Source organism: Nerophis lumbriciformis, linkage group LG03, assembly GCF_033978685.3.
Source record: "Nerophis lumbriciformis linkage group LG03, RoL_Nlum_v2.1, whole genome shotgun sequence".
Classification (NCBI taxonomy): domain Eukaryota; kingdom Metazoa; phylum Chordata; class Actinopteri; order Syngnathiformes; family Syngnathidae; genus Nerophis; species Nerophis lumbriciformis.
Genome location: NC_084550.2, coordinates 27,122,778 through 27,140,000, shown reverse-complemented (window position 1 = coordinate 27,140,000; position 17,223 = coordinate 27,122,778). Strand labels below are relative to the sequence as shown.

General features: G+C 44.4%; 1 protein-coding gene across 7 annotated transcripts in view; it reads left to right on the top strand.

The window, feature by feature from the left end:
• Positions 1–17,223, top strand: part of rnf220a (ring finger protein 220a) — a 482,952-nt gene that overhangs the window by 88,760 nt on the left and 376,969 nt on the right. For 4 of the 7 annotated variants that reach the window (XM_061936152.2, XM_061936128.2, XM_061936143.2 and 1 more), the window contains exon 3: positions 13,060–13,194. The exons of the other annotated variants lie outside the window; for them this stretch is intronic. In XM_061936152.2, coding sequence (XP_061792136.2) covers positions 13,060–13,194 — 135 coding nt within the window. The remainder of the gene's footprint in view (positions 1–13,059; positions 13,195–17,223) is intronic. 7 annotated transcript variants of the gene reach the window in all.

Genomic DNA, 17,223 nt, shown 5'->3' with positions numbered 1-17,223 from the left:
AATTGCACCACACTCACACTCGCACTGTAATATTCCAAACCCCCTCTCAACACTGAAATCTACTACAACAATACACACACAACTGGTGCATCGGTGTGTTTGTGTGTGTGTGTTCTCCTCATGTAGTTTCCAATTTAATCTGCGAGAAATGGTTATTAATCAAAAATGTCAGTGCCTTACATATGGTGTGAGCAGGCCTTAAAATTTTACTGGCATAGCTTAGCCCACACCCCCATCAATGTCATATTTATTTTTCTCCCCCCCTCACACCCATCTTTTTTTACACATTTTCCCTGAAAATTAAAGGTAGATTTATCTGAGCTGGTATGCCTCCCCCCCAGTCCTCGGCGGTGATAAATCTGTAGCTATCTATGACAGCTTTGTAGCTGCTGGGAGGCCCCTCCTGCCTTGTTTAGCCGTGATTCCAGTCGACAGCTTTAGGAGCCGCGTCTTTATTTAAGAGCCGCCGTAATTACGCGGGCTTTAGCATATGTAGACGGCCAGATATGATTCAAGCCGACACAGAGAGAGGGACGCTCAACGGGTGAATGAGAAGGGAGATAAAGCACAATAGGGCAGGGGGACGACGGGGCAGACTGATGGAGCAATTGAGATTGGAGGAGAGGGCAGTCGGGAGCGGCGAGAGGAAGAGATATGGTTCGGCGAATAAAAGCCGGCGCGGTGCTGCTGCAAACGGTTCTCCTTATGATGCCTCATTAGGGCTTAGGGCTGCAGATAGTGCCTGTTACAGAGATCTATGGCCTCGGCGCTCAGAGAGAAAACAGAAGGGCGGACGAAGCGGAGAAGAGCGCGGCGGCGGCGGGCCAGAGACGGCGTAATGGGCTGCAGAAATCATCAAATTAATTCAGAGGAAATGAACGAATATCAAATATTTATGGAGGACAAAGTCACATTTTGCTTTGCGAAATTAATCCGGAATGATTTGGATCGTTCGGTCTTGACTCTACGCATGACCTTAGACTGGCTCGAAACCAGGATTCTTGTTTTTAGAATGTGTTGTAAGATACTGCCTTGTTGGGAAATTGCACCGCACCATGCTGTGGCGAAAAGAGACTCGCCTCCCGGTCACCCGGGGTAATCTACCGCCAAACCGTGGGTCTCAAGTGCATTTGAGCCCCTAATTTGTGGCTCTCTGCAAAATTAATCAGGAAAGTCTATCTGTGTTGGCCCTGCAATGAGGTGGCGACTTGTCCAGGGTGTACACCGCCTTCCGCCCGAATGCAGCTGAGATAGGCTGCAGCAACCCTCCGCGACCCCAAAAGGGACAAGTGGTAGAAAATGGATGGATGGATGATTTGGATTGTTCGGTCTTGACTTCACACATGACCTTAGACTGTCTCGAAACCAGGATTCTTGTTTTTAGAATGTGTTGTAAGATACTGCGTAGTCCAGTTTGTGGTTGGGAAATTGCACCGCACCAGGCTGTGGCGAAAAGAGACTCGCCTCCCGTTCACCCGGGGTAATCTACCGCCAAACCGTGGGTCTCAAATGCATTTGAGCCCCTAATTTGTGGCTCTCTGTGAAATTAATCAGGAAAGTCTATCTGTGTTGGCCCTGCGATGAGGTGGCGACGTGTCCAGGGTGTACACCGCATTCCGCCCGAATGCAGCTGAGATAGGCTGCAGCAACCCCCCGCAACTCCAAAAGGGACAAGCGGTAGAAAATGGATGGATGGATGATTTGGATTGTTCGGTCTTGACTTCACACATGACCTTAGACTGGCTCGAAACCAGGATTCTTGTTTTTAGAATGTGTTGTAAGATACTGCGTAGTCCAGTTTGTGGTTGGGAAATTGCACCGCACCAGAATGTGGCGAAAAGAGACTCGCTTCCCGTTCACCCGGAGTAATCTACCGCCAAACCGTGGGTCTCAAATGCATTTGAGCCCCTAAATTGTAGCTCTCTGCGAAATTAATCAGGAATGTCTATCTGTGTTGGCCCTGCGATGAGGTGGTGACTTGTCCAGGGTGTACCACGCCTTCTGCCCGAATGCAGCTGAGATAGTCTCCAGCACCCCCCCGCGACCCCAAAAGGGACAAGCGGTAGAAAATGGATGGATGGATGATTTGGATTGTTTGGTCTTGACTTCACGCATGACCTTAAGACTGGCTCGAAACCAGGAATCTTGTTTTTAGAATGTGTTGTAAGATACTGCGTCGTTGGGAAAATGCACCGCACCATACTGTGGCGAAAAAAGACTCCCCTCCCGTTCACCCGGGGTAATCTACGGCCAAACCGTGGGTCTCGAATGCATTTGAGCCCTTAATTTGTAGCTCTCTGCAAAATTAATCAGGAATGTCTGTCTGTTGGCCCTGCAATGAGGTGGCGACTTGTCCAGGGTGTACCACGCCTTCCGCCTGAATGCAGCTGAGATAGTCTCGAGCACCCCCCGGCGACCCCAAAAGGGACAAGCGGTAGAAAATGGATAGTTGGATGGATGATTTGGATTGTTCGGTCTTGACTTCACACATGACCTTAAGACTGGCTCGAAACCAGGAATCTTGTTTTTAGAATGTGTTGTAAGATACCGCGTCGTTGGGAAAATGCACCGCACCATGCTGTGGCGAAAAGAGACTCGTCTCCCGGTCACCCGGGGTAATCTACCGCCAAACCGTGGGTCTCAAATGCATTTGAGCCCCTAATTTGTGGCTCTCTGTGAAATTAATCAGGAAAGTCTATCTGTGTTGGCCCTGCGATGAGGTGGCGACGTGTCCAGGGTGTACCCCGCATTCCGCCCGAATGCAGCTGAGATAGGCTGCAGCAACCCCCCGCAACTCCAAAAGGGACAAGCGGTAGAAAATGGATGGATGGATGATTTGGATTGTTCGGTCTTGACTTCACACATGACCTTAGACTGGCTCGAAACCAGGATTCTTGTTTTTAGAATGTGTTGTAAGATACTGCGTAGTCCAGTTTGTGGTTGGGAAATTGCACCGCACCAGAATGTGGCGAAAAGAGACTCGCCTCCCGTTCACCCGGGGTAATCTACCGCCAAACCGTGGGTCTCAAATGCATTTGAGCCCCTAAATTGTAGCTCTCTGCGAAATTAATCAGGAATGTCTATCTGTGTTGGCCCTGCGATGAGGTGGTGACTTGTCCAGGGTGTACCACGCCTTCTGCCCGAATGCAGCTGAGATAGTCTCCAGCACCCCCCCGCGACCCCAAAAGGGACAAGCGGTAGAAAATGGATAGATGGATGGATGGATGGATGATTTGGATTGTTTGGTCTTGACTTCACGCATGACCTTAAGACTGGCTCGAAACCAGGATTCTTGTTTTTAGAATGTGTTGTAAGATACCGCGTCGTTGGGAAAATGCACCGCACCATGCTGTGGCGAAAAGAGACTCGTCTCCCGGTCACCCGGGGTAATCTACCGCCAAACCGTGGGTCTCAAATGCATTTGAGCCGCTAAATTGTAGCTCTCTGCGAAATTAATCAGGAATGTCTATTTGTGTTGGCCCTGCAATGAGGCGTGGTTGGGGCGGGGGCGTGGTTGGGGGCGTGGTTAAGAGGGGAGGAGTATATTTACAGCTAGAATTCACCAAGTCAAGTATTTCATATATATATATATATATATATATATATATATATATATATATATATATATATATATATATATATATATATATGTATATGTATGTGTGGGGGAAAAAAATCACAAGACTATTTCATCTCTACAGGCCTGTTTCATGAGGGGGGTACCCTCAATCATCAGGAGATTTTAATGGGAGCATTCGCATACCATGGTTTATATAGGGCACAGAGTGGGTGGGTACAGGCTGGCCTAGGGGCGTGGTGATTGGTTCATGTGTTACCTAGGAGGTGTTTCCGTCTATGGCGGCATGTTGTTACAATTTCGCTGCGCTTGTTGAGGGATGACAGGTCTGGACGGTAGATAATAAACAGTTTCTCTTTCAAGCATAGGTTGCATCTTTTATTACCACTATTGTAAGGTGTGCTGGATGCAAGAATTTGCCATGTTATTGAATATTCAACATTATTGTCTTTGAGGTCCCAAATGTGTTTGCTGAGTTCTGTGGTATTTCGCAGGTTTTTGTTCCTGAAAGAAGCCTTGTGATTGTTCCATCTGGTTTTGAATTCACCCTCGGTTAATCCTACATATGTGTCGGATGTGTTAATGTCCTTGCGTATTACCTTAGATTGGTAGACAACTGATGTTTGTAAGCATCCCCCGTTGAGAGGGCAATCAGGTTTCTTTCGACAGTTACATGCTTTGTTGGTTTTGGAGTCGTTCTGACTGGGGGTCGACGGCTCATTTGCAATTGTTTTGTTGTGGTTTGAGATGATTTGTCGTATATTGTTCATGCAGCTGTAGCTCAATTTGATGTTGTTCTTGTTGAATACTTTTCTTAGGTTGTTGTCTTTGGGAAAGTGTTTGTCAATCAGGTTGAGGAATTTGTGTCCAATGTTCGTTGAGACGTTTTTGCTGTATGGGGGGTTGTACCAGATGATGCCGTTTCGTTTTCTGTTCTTTTTTTCTTTTTTTTTTTTTTTCTTTTTTTTTGTTCTTCTGTTCTTCGAAACGGCATCATCTGGTACAGCCCCCCATACAGCAAAAACGTCTCAACGAACATTGGACACAAATTCCTCAACCTGATTGACAAATACTTTCCCAAAGACAACAACCTAAGAAAAGTATTCAACAAGAACAACATCAAATTGAGCTACAGCTGCATGAACAATATACGACAAATCATCTCAAACCACAACAAAACAATTGCAAATGAGCCGTCGACCCCCAGTCAGAACAACTCCAAAACCAACAAAGCATGTAACTGTCGAAAGAAACCTGATTGCCCTCTCAACGGGGGATGCTTACAAACATCAGTTGTCTACCAATCTAAGGTAATACGCAAGGACATTAACACATCCGACACATATGTAGGATTAACCGAGGGTGAATTCAAAACCAGATGGAACAACCACAAGGCTTCTTTCAGGAACAAAAACCTGCGAAATACCACAGAACTCAGCAAACACATTTGGGACCTCAAAGACAATAATGTTGAATATTCAATAACATGGCAAATTCTTGCATCCAGCACACCTTACAATAGTGGTAATAAAAGATGCAACCTATGCTTGAAAGAGAAACTGTTTATTATCTACCGTCCAGACCTGTCATCCCTCAACAAGCGCAGCGAAATTGTAACAACATGCCGCCATAGACGGAAACACCTCCTAGGTAACACATGAACCAATCACCACGCCCCTAGGCCAGCCTGTACCCACCCACTCTGTGCCCTATATAAACCATGGTATGCGAATGCTCCCATTAAAATCTCCTGACGATTGAGGGTACCCCCTCATGAAACAGGCCTGTAGAGATGAAATAGTCTTGTGATTTTTTTTTCCCCACACATACATATATTGCGCTCTACTACGGTATCGAGCACTATTTTTTGGATAACCTTATTAAGACATATATATATATATGTATATATATATATATGTATCCCCGCGACACCGAAGGGAATAAGCGGTAGTAAATGGATGGATGGATGGATGGATGGATATATATATATATATATATATATATATATATAAGAAATAATTGACTTTCAGTGAATTCTAGCTATATATGTATATATATATATAAATAAAAGAAATACTTGAATTTCAGTGTTCATTTATATACACATATACACACACATAACACTCATCGACTCATTGTTGAGTTAAGGGTTGAATTGTCCATCCTTGTTCTATTCTCTGTCACTATCTTTCTAACCATGCTGAACAGCTTCTCTGATTATGCATTGCTGTGTGGCACGCACAAAAGTGCTTTGATCAAATGCACTAGATGGCAGTATTGTCCTGTTTAAGAGTGTCACAACATTGCTGTTTACGGCAGACGGACTGCTTTACTGAAGACGTTCTTTATATTGTGGGAAAGCGGACTCAGGTCCGCATGGAGCTGGAGGCGCCCCCTCCAGCTCCGCCTGAATTTCGGGAGAAAATTTGTCCCGGGAGGTTTTCGGGAGAGGCGCTGAATTTCGGGAGTCTCCCGGAAAATCCGGGAGGGTTGGCAAGTATGGTCTATCTGTGTTGGTCCTGCGATGAGGTGGCGACTTGTCCAGGGTGTAAACCGCATTCCACCCGAATGCAGCTGAGATAGGCTGCAGCAACCCCCCGCGACCCCAAAAGGGACAAGCGGTAGAAAATGGATGGATGGATGATTTGGATTGTTCGGTCTTGACTTCACACATGACCTTAGACTGGCTCGAAACCAGGATTCTTGTTTTTAGAATGTGTTGTAAGATACTGCGTAGTCCAGATTGTGGTTGGGAAATTGCACCGCACCAGAATGTGGCGAAAAGAGACTCGCCTCCCGTTCACCCGGGGTAATCTACCGCCAAACCGTGGGTCTCAAATGCATTTGAGCCCCTAATTTGTAGCTCTCTGCAAAATTAATCAGGAATGTCTATGTGTGTTGGCCCTGCAATGACGTGGCGACTTGTCCAGAATGTACCACGCCTTCCGCCCGAATGCAGCTGAGATAGGCTCCAGCACCCCCCTGCGACCCCAAAATGGACAAGCGGTAGAAAATGGATAGATGGATGGATGGATGATTTGGATTGTTCGGTCTTGACTTCACGCATGACCTTAAGACTGGCTCGAAACCAGGAATCTTGTTTTTAGAATGTGTTGTAAGATACTGCGTCGTTGGGAAAATGCACCGCACCGTACTGTGGCGAAAAGAGACTCGCCTCCCGGTCACCCGGGGTAATCTACCGCCAAACCGTGGGTCTCAAATGCATTTATAAATAAATAAATGGGTTGTACTTGTATAGCGCTTTTCTACCTTCAAGGTACTCAAAGCGCTTTGACACTACTTCCACATTTACCCATTCACACACACATTCACACACTGATGGAGGGAGCTGCCATGCAAGGCGCTAACCAGCACCCATCAGGAGCAAGGGGGAAGTGTCTTGCTCAGGACACAACGGACATGACGAGGTTGGTACTAGGTGGGGATTGAACCAGGGACCCTCGGGTCGCGCACGGCCACTCTTCCACTGCGCCACGCCCCCCCATCTGAGGTCCTAATTTGTGGCTCTCTGCGAAATTAATCAGGAAAGTCTATCTGTGTTGGCCCTGCGATGAGGTGGCGACTTGTCCAGGGTGTACCCCGCCTTCCGCCCGAATGCAGCTGAGATAGGCTCCAGCACCCCCCGCGACCCCAAAATGGACAAGCGGTAGAAAATGTATGGATGATTTGGATTGTTCGGTCTTGACTTCACGCATGCCCTTAGACTGGCTCGAAACCCGGATTTCTGTTTTTAGAAAGTGTTGTAAGATACTGCGTCGTTGGGAAAATGCACCGCGCCATACTGTGGCGAAAAGAGACTCGCCTCCCGCTCGCCCGGAGTAATCTATAAAAGCTCAGTCACTATGGCTGCTGGTTTTGGCACCAACCGTTGGACTAGATTAGACCAATCTAAGACTATGAGAACAAACTGATGAAGTCTACTCGGATGAGCGGCGAAACGTCTTCCAAGAAAAACCAAGCAGTCCAGTTGAGAACGATAGAACGCCCTGAGATGACAACGACTTGGATGAATGTGAACCTTCATAGGTATGCTGGTAGAAGTAGTTATAGCAATTTTAGTTACGTGGTTAAAATTCTGAAGTGAATACTTAATGCGGCAAATTCAAATACTTCATGCGGCAAACAGAAGGGCGGAAGGAGCGAGAATAGTGTGGCGGCGGGCGAGAGACGGTGTAATGGGCTGCAGAAATCATAAAATTAATTCAGAGGAATTTAACAAATATCAAATATTTATGGAGGACAAAGTCACATTTTGCTTTGCGAAATTAATCAGGAATGATTTGGATCGTTCGGTCTTGACTTCACGCATGACCTTAGACTCGCTCGAAACCAGGATTCCTGTTTTCAGAATCAATCAATCAATCAATCATTTTGAGTTTACTTATATAGCCCTAAGTCACAAGTGTCTCAAAGGGTTGCACAAGCCACGATGACATCCTCAGCTCGGGGGGAGTGGGGGGGGTAACCCACATCTGCGGTCCTCTTCAAAGTTTCTCATAGTCATTCACAACGACATCCCACTAGGTTGTGAGTTTTTCCTTGCCCTTTCGTGGGCTCTGAACCGAGGATGTCGTAGTGGCTTGTGCAGCCCTTTGAGACGCTTGTGATTCTATTGCTATATAAATAAACATTGATTTATTGAATAATTCTATGCAAGGTAACATATTTTACAACTGTGACAGACACGGTTGAATAAGTAAAAAAGTTTTGGACATGTGAGAAAATTGGAGGTTGACTGGTTAATGTCCCGGAATTGATTGTTTTTAGCAATGGAGGATCCGCCGGTCGTTATTATTGCTAAGGACTGTCATTACAATCTAAAAATGAGTGAAAGGTTGCATTTGTGTTTGTCTGGATACCTAACACACAGCGTAATAAAGGAAAGGGAGTAATCGCAAGATGGGAAAAGAATAGATAAGTCCTGGGACATGCCCCTCCAGGCAACATGACAACAAAACACCACTGAAATATATGTCTCCCATATATGTCTCCCGTTCTCCCAGAATGTGCAAGAAAGATAGCAGATAGCAGTTTATCACCAGCCACTGCAAGCGCTAATTAGCAGCCTGATTTTAACAAGCCGAGAGAAACGGCGTGACAGAGACGAAGAGGCAGGAGGAAGGCTTGAAGGCAGACCATTAATCCAACCGTCCTTTGTCAGTCGCCCAATCATTCTGCCCGTTTTACCACGGGAGACAGCTGTAACTCTGCGGCGCAACCTTTGCGCGACACGCTCACAATACACACAGATGCAGGCCTTCCAGATACCGTCTCCACCCGAGTGTAGTCGCCCCGCTGACAAATTGCCTTCATCAGCCAGAGCCCACAAATCAACTGCGTAGCGCGTAGCATGCATCCACGGGGGCGTTGTGGGCGGGATGCGGGGGATATATTCATCGGGCACTTTGCTACAGTTATCCAAAGTTGTAAATCAGAAGCTTTTGTTTCTGTCATGAAAAGACATGTCTTATCTGCAAGCTACAGGTGCTTGTTGTGTGTGCAAATGTGCTCCGATGGTTATCTTTATGTTGTAGCCACAGAGCTCCTTTGTGGTCCTTGGCTGATTATCTGTCCGTACACATGTCGCCTTGTAAATCTGCTGACTTTAACTCGTGCTGGCGCTAAGAAAAGCAAATGTGGATTCGTGCAAGTACCAGGACTCTTTTTCCAATGTTGGGGATAGGTTTGATCAGTCAATGTCTCTGAAGGGCCACTGTCGTCAACTGACCAAAAACTGAGAAATTTGTTGTCGAAATCCATCCATCCATCTTATTCCGCTTCTCTGAGGTCTTGCCTCTCCCCGGCCACTTTGTCCAGCTCCTCCCGGGGGATCCCGAGGCGTTCCTAGGCCAGCCGGGAGACATAGTCTTCCCAATGTGTCCTGGGTCTTCCCCGTGGCCTCCTACTGGTCGGACGTGCCCGAAACACCTCCCGAGGGAGGCATTCGGGTGGCATCCTGACCAGATGCTCGAACCACCTCATCTGGCTCCTCTATAAGTGGAGGAGCAGCGGCTTTACTTTGAGCTCCTCCCGGATGACAGAGCTTCTCACCCTATCTCTAAGGGAGAGCCCCGTCACCCGGCGGAGGAAACTCATTTCGGCCGCTTGTACCCGTGATCTTGTTCTTTCGGTCATAACCCAAAGCTCATGACCATAGGTGAGGATGGGAACGTAGATCGACCGGTAAATTGAGAGCTTTGCCTTCTGGCTCAGCTCCTTCTTCACCACAACGGATCGATACAGCGTCCGCGTTACTGAAGACGCCGCACCGATCCGCCTGTCGATCTCACAATCCACTCTTCCCCCACTCAAATCTCAAAATGATAATTCACGCTTTCATCTGGTCTCGCATTGACTATTGTAATTCTGTTTTCATTTGTTTCAAGTGACTTCAGACTGTACAAGATGTAGCTGCCAGATTTTTGACCGGTGCACCCAGAACAGCCCACCTTAACCCCCCCGTTAATCCAGTCTTCGTTGGCTCCCAGTCAAATTTCGCATTTAGTCCGGACTTTCTGTGCGTTGCATGGGGCCCCTCAGTATATCGTTGATTACTTGAGCCCCTACTGTACACTTCAGACTTCAGCCCAGGGTCTCTTAGAGATCCCTAAAACGTATTTCAAAACCTAGGGAGACCTGGCTGGAGCCCCCAGCCCTCACCTTTTCTCCTCCAAATATATCGCTGGGTATTGTGGCCAAACAGTTAAATTTTTGTTTCATCTGACATCACATGGACAAAGATAAGACCTTCTGGAGCAGACCTGGGCAAATTAAGGTCCGGGGGCCACATGCGGCCCGTTGAGCTTTTCAATCTGGCCCACCGGACATTCCCAAATATTTTTTTTAGATCTTTAAGATGGAAAGTGTAGCTGCCATTATAATGTGCAGTCATGTTTTCTAATGACCGTAAGTCTTCAACTATACTAAGTATTTCAATGTTTGGAATCTGCGGTTTGGGAATCTAATTAGTTACAATGGCAATCTAATTAGTTACTATGGTAATATATGTCACAGTAGCTCAGACGAGGCCTTTCCACAGACGCGGAAGAAGATTTTCACAGCAAAGTTCTAAAGATTAGTGATATATCAGATATATCAGATTGTCGGTGGGTTTATTTTGTACCCTTCGCGTTCATATTTCACTGTTTGTTGCATTTTTGTTGCGTTTCACTTGATTGTAAAATATGTCGATCGAAATGGGGTGTGACGTTCATATTTTGTCAATATTCAGTGTTTTATCGTTCACAGAAAAATTTAAAATTCCATTATGTTTTTTTAAGGCGGTCTGTCATAACGTTTTTAGCATTCAATCAGACATTATTGTGAGGTTTTGCATTAATGTTCCTAAAAATAGATATACCGGCCCCCAGACACATTTTTTTCTCTAAATGTGGCCCCTGAGTCAAAATAATTGCCCAGGCCTGTTCTGGAGGAAAGTTCTGTGGTCAGATGAAACAAAAATGGAGCTGTTTGGCCACAATACCCAGCAATGTTTGGAGGAGAAAAGGTGAGGCCTTTAAAGGGGAACATTATCACAATTTCAGAAGGGTTAAAACCATTAAAAATCAGTTCCCAGTGGCTTATTTTATTTTTTCGAAGTTTTTTTCAAAATTTTACCCATCACTCAATATCCCTAAAAAAAGCTTCAAAGTGCCTGATTTTAACCATCGTTATAAACACCCGTGCATTTTCCTGTGACGTCACACAGTGAAGCCAACACAAACAAACATGGCGGATAGAACAGCAAGTTTATAGCGACATTAGCTCGGATTCAGACTCGGATTTCAGCGGCTTAAGCGCTTCAACAGATTACGCATGTATTGAAACGGATAGTTGTAGTGTGGAGGCAGGTAGCGAAAACGAAATTGAAGAAGAAACTGAAGCTATTGAGCCATATCGGTTTGAACCGTATGCAAGCGAAACCGACGAAAACGACACGACAGTCAGCAACACGGGAGAAAGCGAGGACGAATTCGGCGATCGCCTTCTAACCAACGATTGGTATGTGTTTGTTTGGCATTAAAGGAAACTAACAACTATGAACTAGGTTTACAGCATATGAAATACATTTGGCAACAACATTAACTTTGAGAGTGCAGACAGCCCAATTTTCATCAATTAATATATTCTGTAGACATACCCTCATCCGCGCTCTTTTCCTGAAAGCTGATCTGTCCAGTTTTGGAGTTGATGTCAGCAGGCCAGGGAAGCTAGGGTCGATATTCTTCTCTTGATCATCTTCGGTGGCATAAGGGACGGTGTGAGCCAAGACATCCAGGGGGTTTAGCTCACTCGTCTGCGGGAACAAACTGCCGCCATTGCTTGCCGTGCTACCGAGGTCCTTTGTCCCTGTGACGTCATCGCTCCGAGAGCGAATAATAGAAAGGCGTTTAATTCGCCAAAATTCACCCATTTAGAGTTTGGAAATCGGTTAAAAAAATATATGGTCTTTTTTCTGCAACATCAAGGTATATATTGACGCTTACATAGGTCTGGTGATAATGTTCCCCTTTAATCCCAGGAACACCATTCCTACCGTCAAGCATGGTGGTGGTAGTATTATGCTCTGGGCCTGTTTTGCTGCCAATGGAACTGCTGCTTTACAGAGAGTAAATGGGACAATGAAAAGGGAGGATTACCTTTAAATTCTTCAGGACAAGCTAATATCATCAGCCCGGAGGTTGGGTCTGGGGTGCGGTTGGGTGTTCAGACAGGACAATGACCCCCAAACACACGTCAAAAGTGGTAAAGGAAAGGCTAAATCAGGCTAGAATGAAGGTTTTAGAATGGCCTTCCCAAAGTCCCGACTTAAACGTGTGGACAATGCTGAAGAAACACGTCCATGTCAGGAAACCCAACACATTTAGCTGAACTGCACCAATTTTGTCAAGAGGAGTGGTCAAAAATTCAAGCAGAAGCTTGTGGATGGCTACCAAAAGCGCCTTATTGCAGTGAAACTTGCCAAGGTAACCAAATATTAACAGATTTGCTCACATTTTCAGTAGAGCCATAATAAATTCATAAAAGAAGCAAACTTCATGAATGTTTTTTTGTGACCAACAAGTATGTGCTCCAATCACTACATCACACAAAAAATTAAGAGTTGTAGAAATGATTGCAAACTCAAGACAGCCATGACATTGTACTTCACAACATACTTTTGACCAGGACTGTATACTTACTAATGTTCTTCGAATATTTATCTGCAAGAACTGTTAGACACTTCCAGGTATACCAACTTGTAAATACGCAACTCACACAGCAGCACACTTCACCCTTACCAGGATGTAGTCCTTCCCTAATAACACCTTAACCCCGCGACTGTGATGTCCCCCATTGTCGGGTGTACCTGTGGCGCATGCACCCGCCTCCCACTGCCCTTCCCCGAGTATTAAAACATGTATATCCATCTTTCTAACCACCGCCATTTCCCTAACTGCCGCTTACGTCTCCTCACACAGCATCCCTAGATGCTGATCATAGTCATGATAGGCTGTTTGCAAGCTGGCTACCCTGCAGGAAGCTCCACGGGCCCGCGGTCCCAGACGCCCACTACCTGAAGTCGTCACATACAGTAGGCCTTTGGAATCTGACAAGTAAAGGCTTTTAATGTGTGTTACAATTATGCTGGACCTTGAAAACATGGAACTTCATGAATGTTTTTTTTTTGTGACCAACAAGTAGGGATGATGTTTGATGAGAAATTATCGAGTTCGAGCCCATTATCAAATCCTCTTATCGAACCGATTCCTTATTCATTCTCTTATCGAATCCAGATAGGTTGTTGTATATGGAAAAAAACACACAATATTTGGTTTAACAAAAGCTCACTTTTACTTTATAAGAAAAAAATAAAAAAATAAAATAAAAATAAATATTGACTGTTATTACCCAAAGTCATACTTGCCAACCTTGAGACCTCTGATTTCGGGAGGTGGGGGGTGGGGGCGTGGTCGGGGGTGGGGTGGGGCGTGGTTAAGAGGGGAGAAGTATATTGACAGCTATATACTGTGTGTATATATATACATATACATATATATATATATATATATATATATATATATATATATATATATATATATATATATATATATATATATATATATATGTATATCTACATCCTGAAAATATGCAAACAAAACTGTGTTTAGATAATTGATACTTCAAACTTGCATAAATAAATCTTAAGGAATATAACATAACTTGGCTTCTGAGAGCTTCAAAATTTAATGAATAAAATGCTAAAGTTGTTGATAAACAAGCAATTATTTTAATAATTAAATATGGTCATATTAAATGAATTATTATGATCATTTAAAATTAATTATTTCAAATATGTTTATTTTAATGTATAATTCTATAAGGAGTCAGAAAAAATACAAATAAAAATACAATTAATTTTGATGTTTTTAGCAAAATATAGTAAAAATGTATTTAGTTGTTTTTTTTTAAATTAATAAATATATGTATTTTTAGGTAAGATAAACATAATAATACAATTGATCTCTAGTCTGGATGATATAGTTCTTGTCACCCTGTTGTCCTCCCGTCGGGAAAAAAGGCTGTCCTCACTCAGGTCCGCATGGAGCTGGAGGGGGCGTGGCTTCCAGCTCCGGCTGAAAATCGGGAGATTTTCGGGAGAATATTTGTCCCGGGAGGGTTTCGGGAGAGGCGCTGAATTTCGGGAGTCTCCCGGAAAATTCGGGAGGGTTGGCAAGTCAGCCCAAAGTATTTTTCAGAAAAACAAATATATACAGTAAGACAAAAACAACCTGTCTCTGTGATCACTATAGGTGTATAAATAACAATATAGTGTTAAATAAAATCAGTCTCTTGGGCACAAAACTGAAAATAATACAGCTCTCCAAAAAGTGCACTTCTGCTGCTATTGGAACATAGCAACTACACACACTATGACACTAAGAACGCCACAGTCATCAATCAACAATTCTTCTTCCAAAAAATTTGCATGTCTGCTTTTTCAAGATCAAGTCTGACCCGCTCTTCGCTAATCGTGTCGCCAACAGTGGAAAAAACACGTTCACTTGACGTGGAACTAGCTTGGACACACAGATAGGTTTGACGACATCCTCCTCCAGTCTGTATCTAAACCTTCTGGGGTCCATCAGTGTGGCCTCCTCCAGGAATGACTGCACGTCCTTGTCCTGGAGGGAAAATGAGGGACAGACACAGCATAGAATTAGGGGGGAAATTAGCTGAATGTGAAGACTAGGGTGTGTGTTATTAAGTTTATAGCATTAGTGTGTGGAATTAAATGATGGAATAGATTAAGTAATGAAGTGAAACATTGTACTGATATGATCCACTTTAAGAGGTTGTTCAAATTAATAGTGCTTACAAAGTACAAAGAATAATTATGAGGAATACTTTCAACCTTATTTAAAATAAGATATTCTTCATCTCAGTATGTTAATAATGACTGAATTAATTACATATTACAAAACTGTTGTATATACTAATTCACAGATATTTTATTATACAAAGGTCAGTAAATAATGTATATATTTGTAAACGCTCTGAAGTGGAAAAGGGGTAGGATTAAATAAGCTTTACTTCTTCCTACTCCTTTTTGGACATGATGTCAAGTGAAATGATATGAAACTGTGATGTGTTATACTGTAAGTGTGTTCTAAGCACTAGTTTATTAGACAGACCTGCAAACTCTGGAGTGGTGTAGGCTACAAGATACCGTTAACGTTATCAGACACATACAAAAAGACTAACGTTAACGTTACCGTTAGCCACTGACTATGCTTAGGTAACGTTAGTCTAGCTAACATTACTACAGTCCTGGTTGACATTTTGGCCTAAAGGCTACGAGTGAGCAGATATGGAAAATTAACCGGCAACAGTTAACGTTAGTTGCTCACCAGCACTATCACTGGAATTGGCGCTGCAGGTTGAAGCAGAGGAAGAGGGCCGTGCTTCGTCATCTCTGTTGCTGCTTCTCCACGACACTTTTCTCTAACCTGCAGGTTATGTACGGCCTGAACATGTTTCAACATGCTTGTTGTACTTCCCCCTTACATGAGAGCGAAGCCTGGCAATTTTGTTGTATTTTTTTGTAAAATGAAACCATTCCTTCAGGTGTTTTTTCCGGTCCATTGTTGTTGCTGCTTCTGCATCTGCCGCCTAATGACTGAGCTACGTAATTTCCTGGGACGTGCCACAGGGCATTTCCTGTGGAACGGGTTTCGTATAAAGAACCAACTCTTTTTCTTTACTATAGTGGCCTCGATAACGGGAACCGGTTCTCAAAAAAGGGATTCGAGTCCATGGAATCGGTTCTTTTCTTATCGAACAACCGGGAGAACCGGTTTCGAACATCATCCCTACCAACAAGTATGTGCGCCAATCACAAAAAAATAAGAGTTGTAGAAATGATTGTAAAGTCAAGACAGCCATGACATGATGTTCTTTACAAGTCTATGTACACTTTTGACCAGGACGGTATACATGAAGGGATCAAGTCCACATGTTAAATCTGGGTGAGGATCTAGATCAGGGGTCGGCAACCTTTACCAGTCAAAGAGCCATTTTGACCAGTTTCACAAATTATAGAAAACAATGGGAGCCGCAAACATTTTTGAAATTCTAAATGAAATAACACTGCATACAAAGTTGTTTTTTTTTGCTTTGTGCTATGTATAAACTAGAGGTCTCAGACACGCCGCCCACACCTTTGTATGGAATTTTTAAGCTGGTGCGGCACGCGGGTTCCAAATGAATAACGCTTGTCAGCGTCATGCGTGCCGTGATGGTACAGCATATGACGCCCAATACAACCAGCGTGCCTGATCAGATCAAATCCGGAAGTCTCACGGGAATATTGGGGGGTTCAGCAAGTAAGCTGCTGAGCCGCATCAGAGTGATCAAAGAGCCGCATGCGGCTCTGGAGCCGCGGGTTGCCGACCCCTGGTATAGCCTATAGGTAACGTAGACTAATTCGTTTAACATATCCAACCGTATGTCTACTTACTTTTTTTTTTGTTAGCACTATGCAGGAATAAAATGGCATCTACAGTGCCAGGATTCAGGCGAGAGCGCCTGGCCTCTAAAATGCGCCCTGCTGCGCTGAAGGAGCGCTCACTTGCGCCATTTGTTGCTGGGACGCATAGGATTCTCTTGGCAAGGTGTTGTAGTCGTGGGAATGGTTGTCCTTGTTTCCCCCAAAAGGAAAGTAGATTTTCCTCTGCTGATCCGTCGAGATGCAAGTTTGTAGAGGAATAATCCTCTACTTCATCAACAAGCACAGGTGTACCGTATTTTCCGCACTATAAGGCGCACCTAAAAACCACAATTTTTCTCAAAAGCTGACAGTGCGCCTAATAACCCGGTGCGCTTTATTACGATTCATTTTCATAAAGTTTCGGTCTCGCAACTTCGGTAAACAGCCGCCATCTTTTTTCCCGGTAGAACAGGAAGCGCTTCTTCTTCTACGCAAGCAACCGCCAAGGAAAGCACCCGCCCCCATAGAACAGGAAGCGCTTCACCCGCCCCCATAGAACAGGAAGCGCTTCACCCGCCCCCGGAAGAAGAAGAAAAAACGCGCGGATATCACCGTACGTTTCATTTCCTGTTTACATCTGTAAAGACCACAAAAT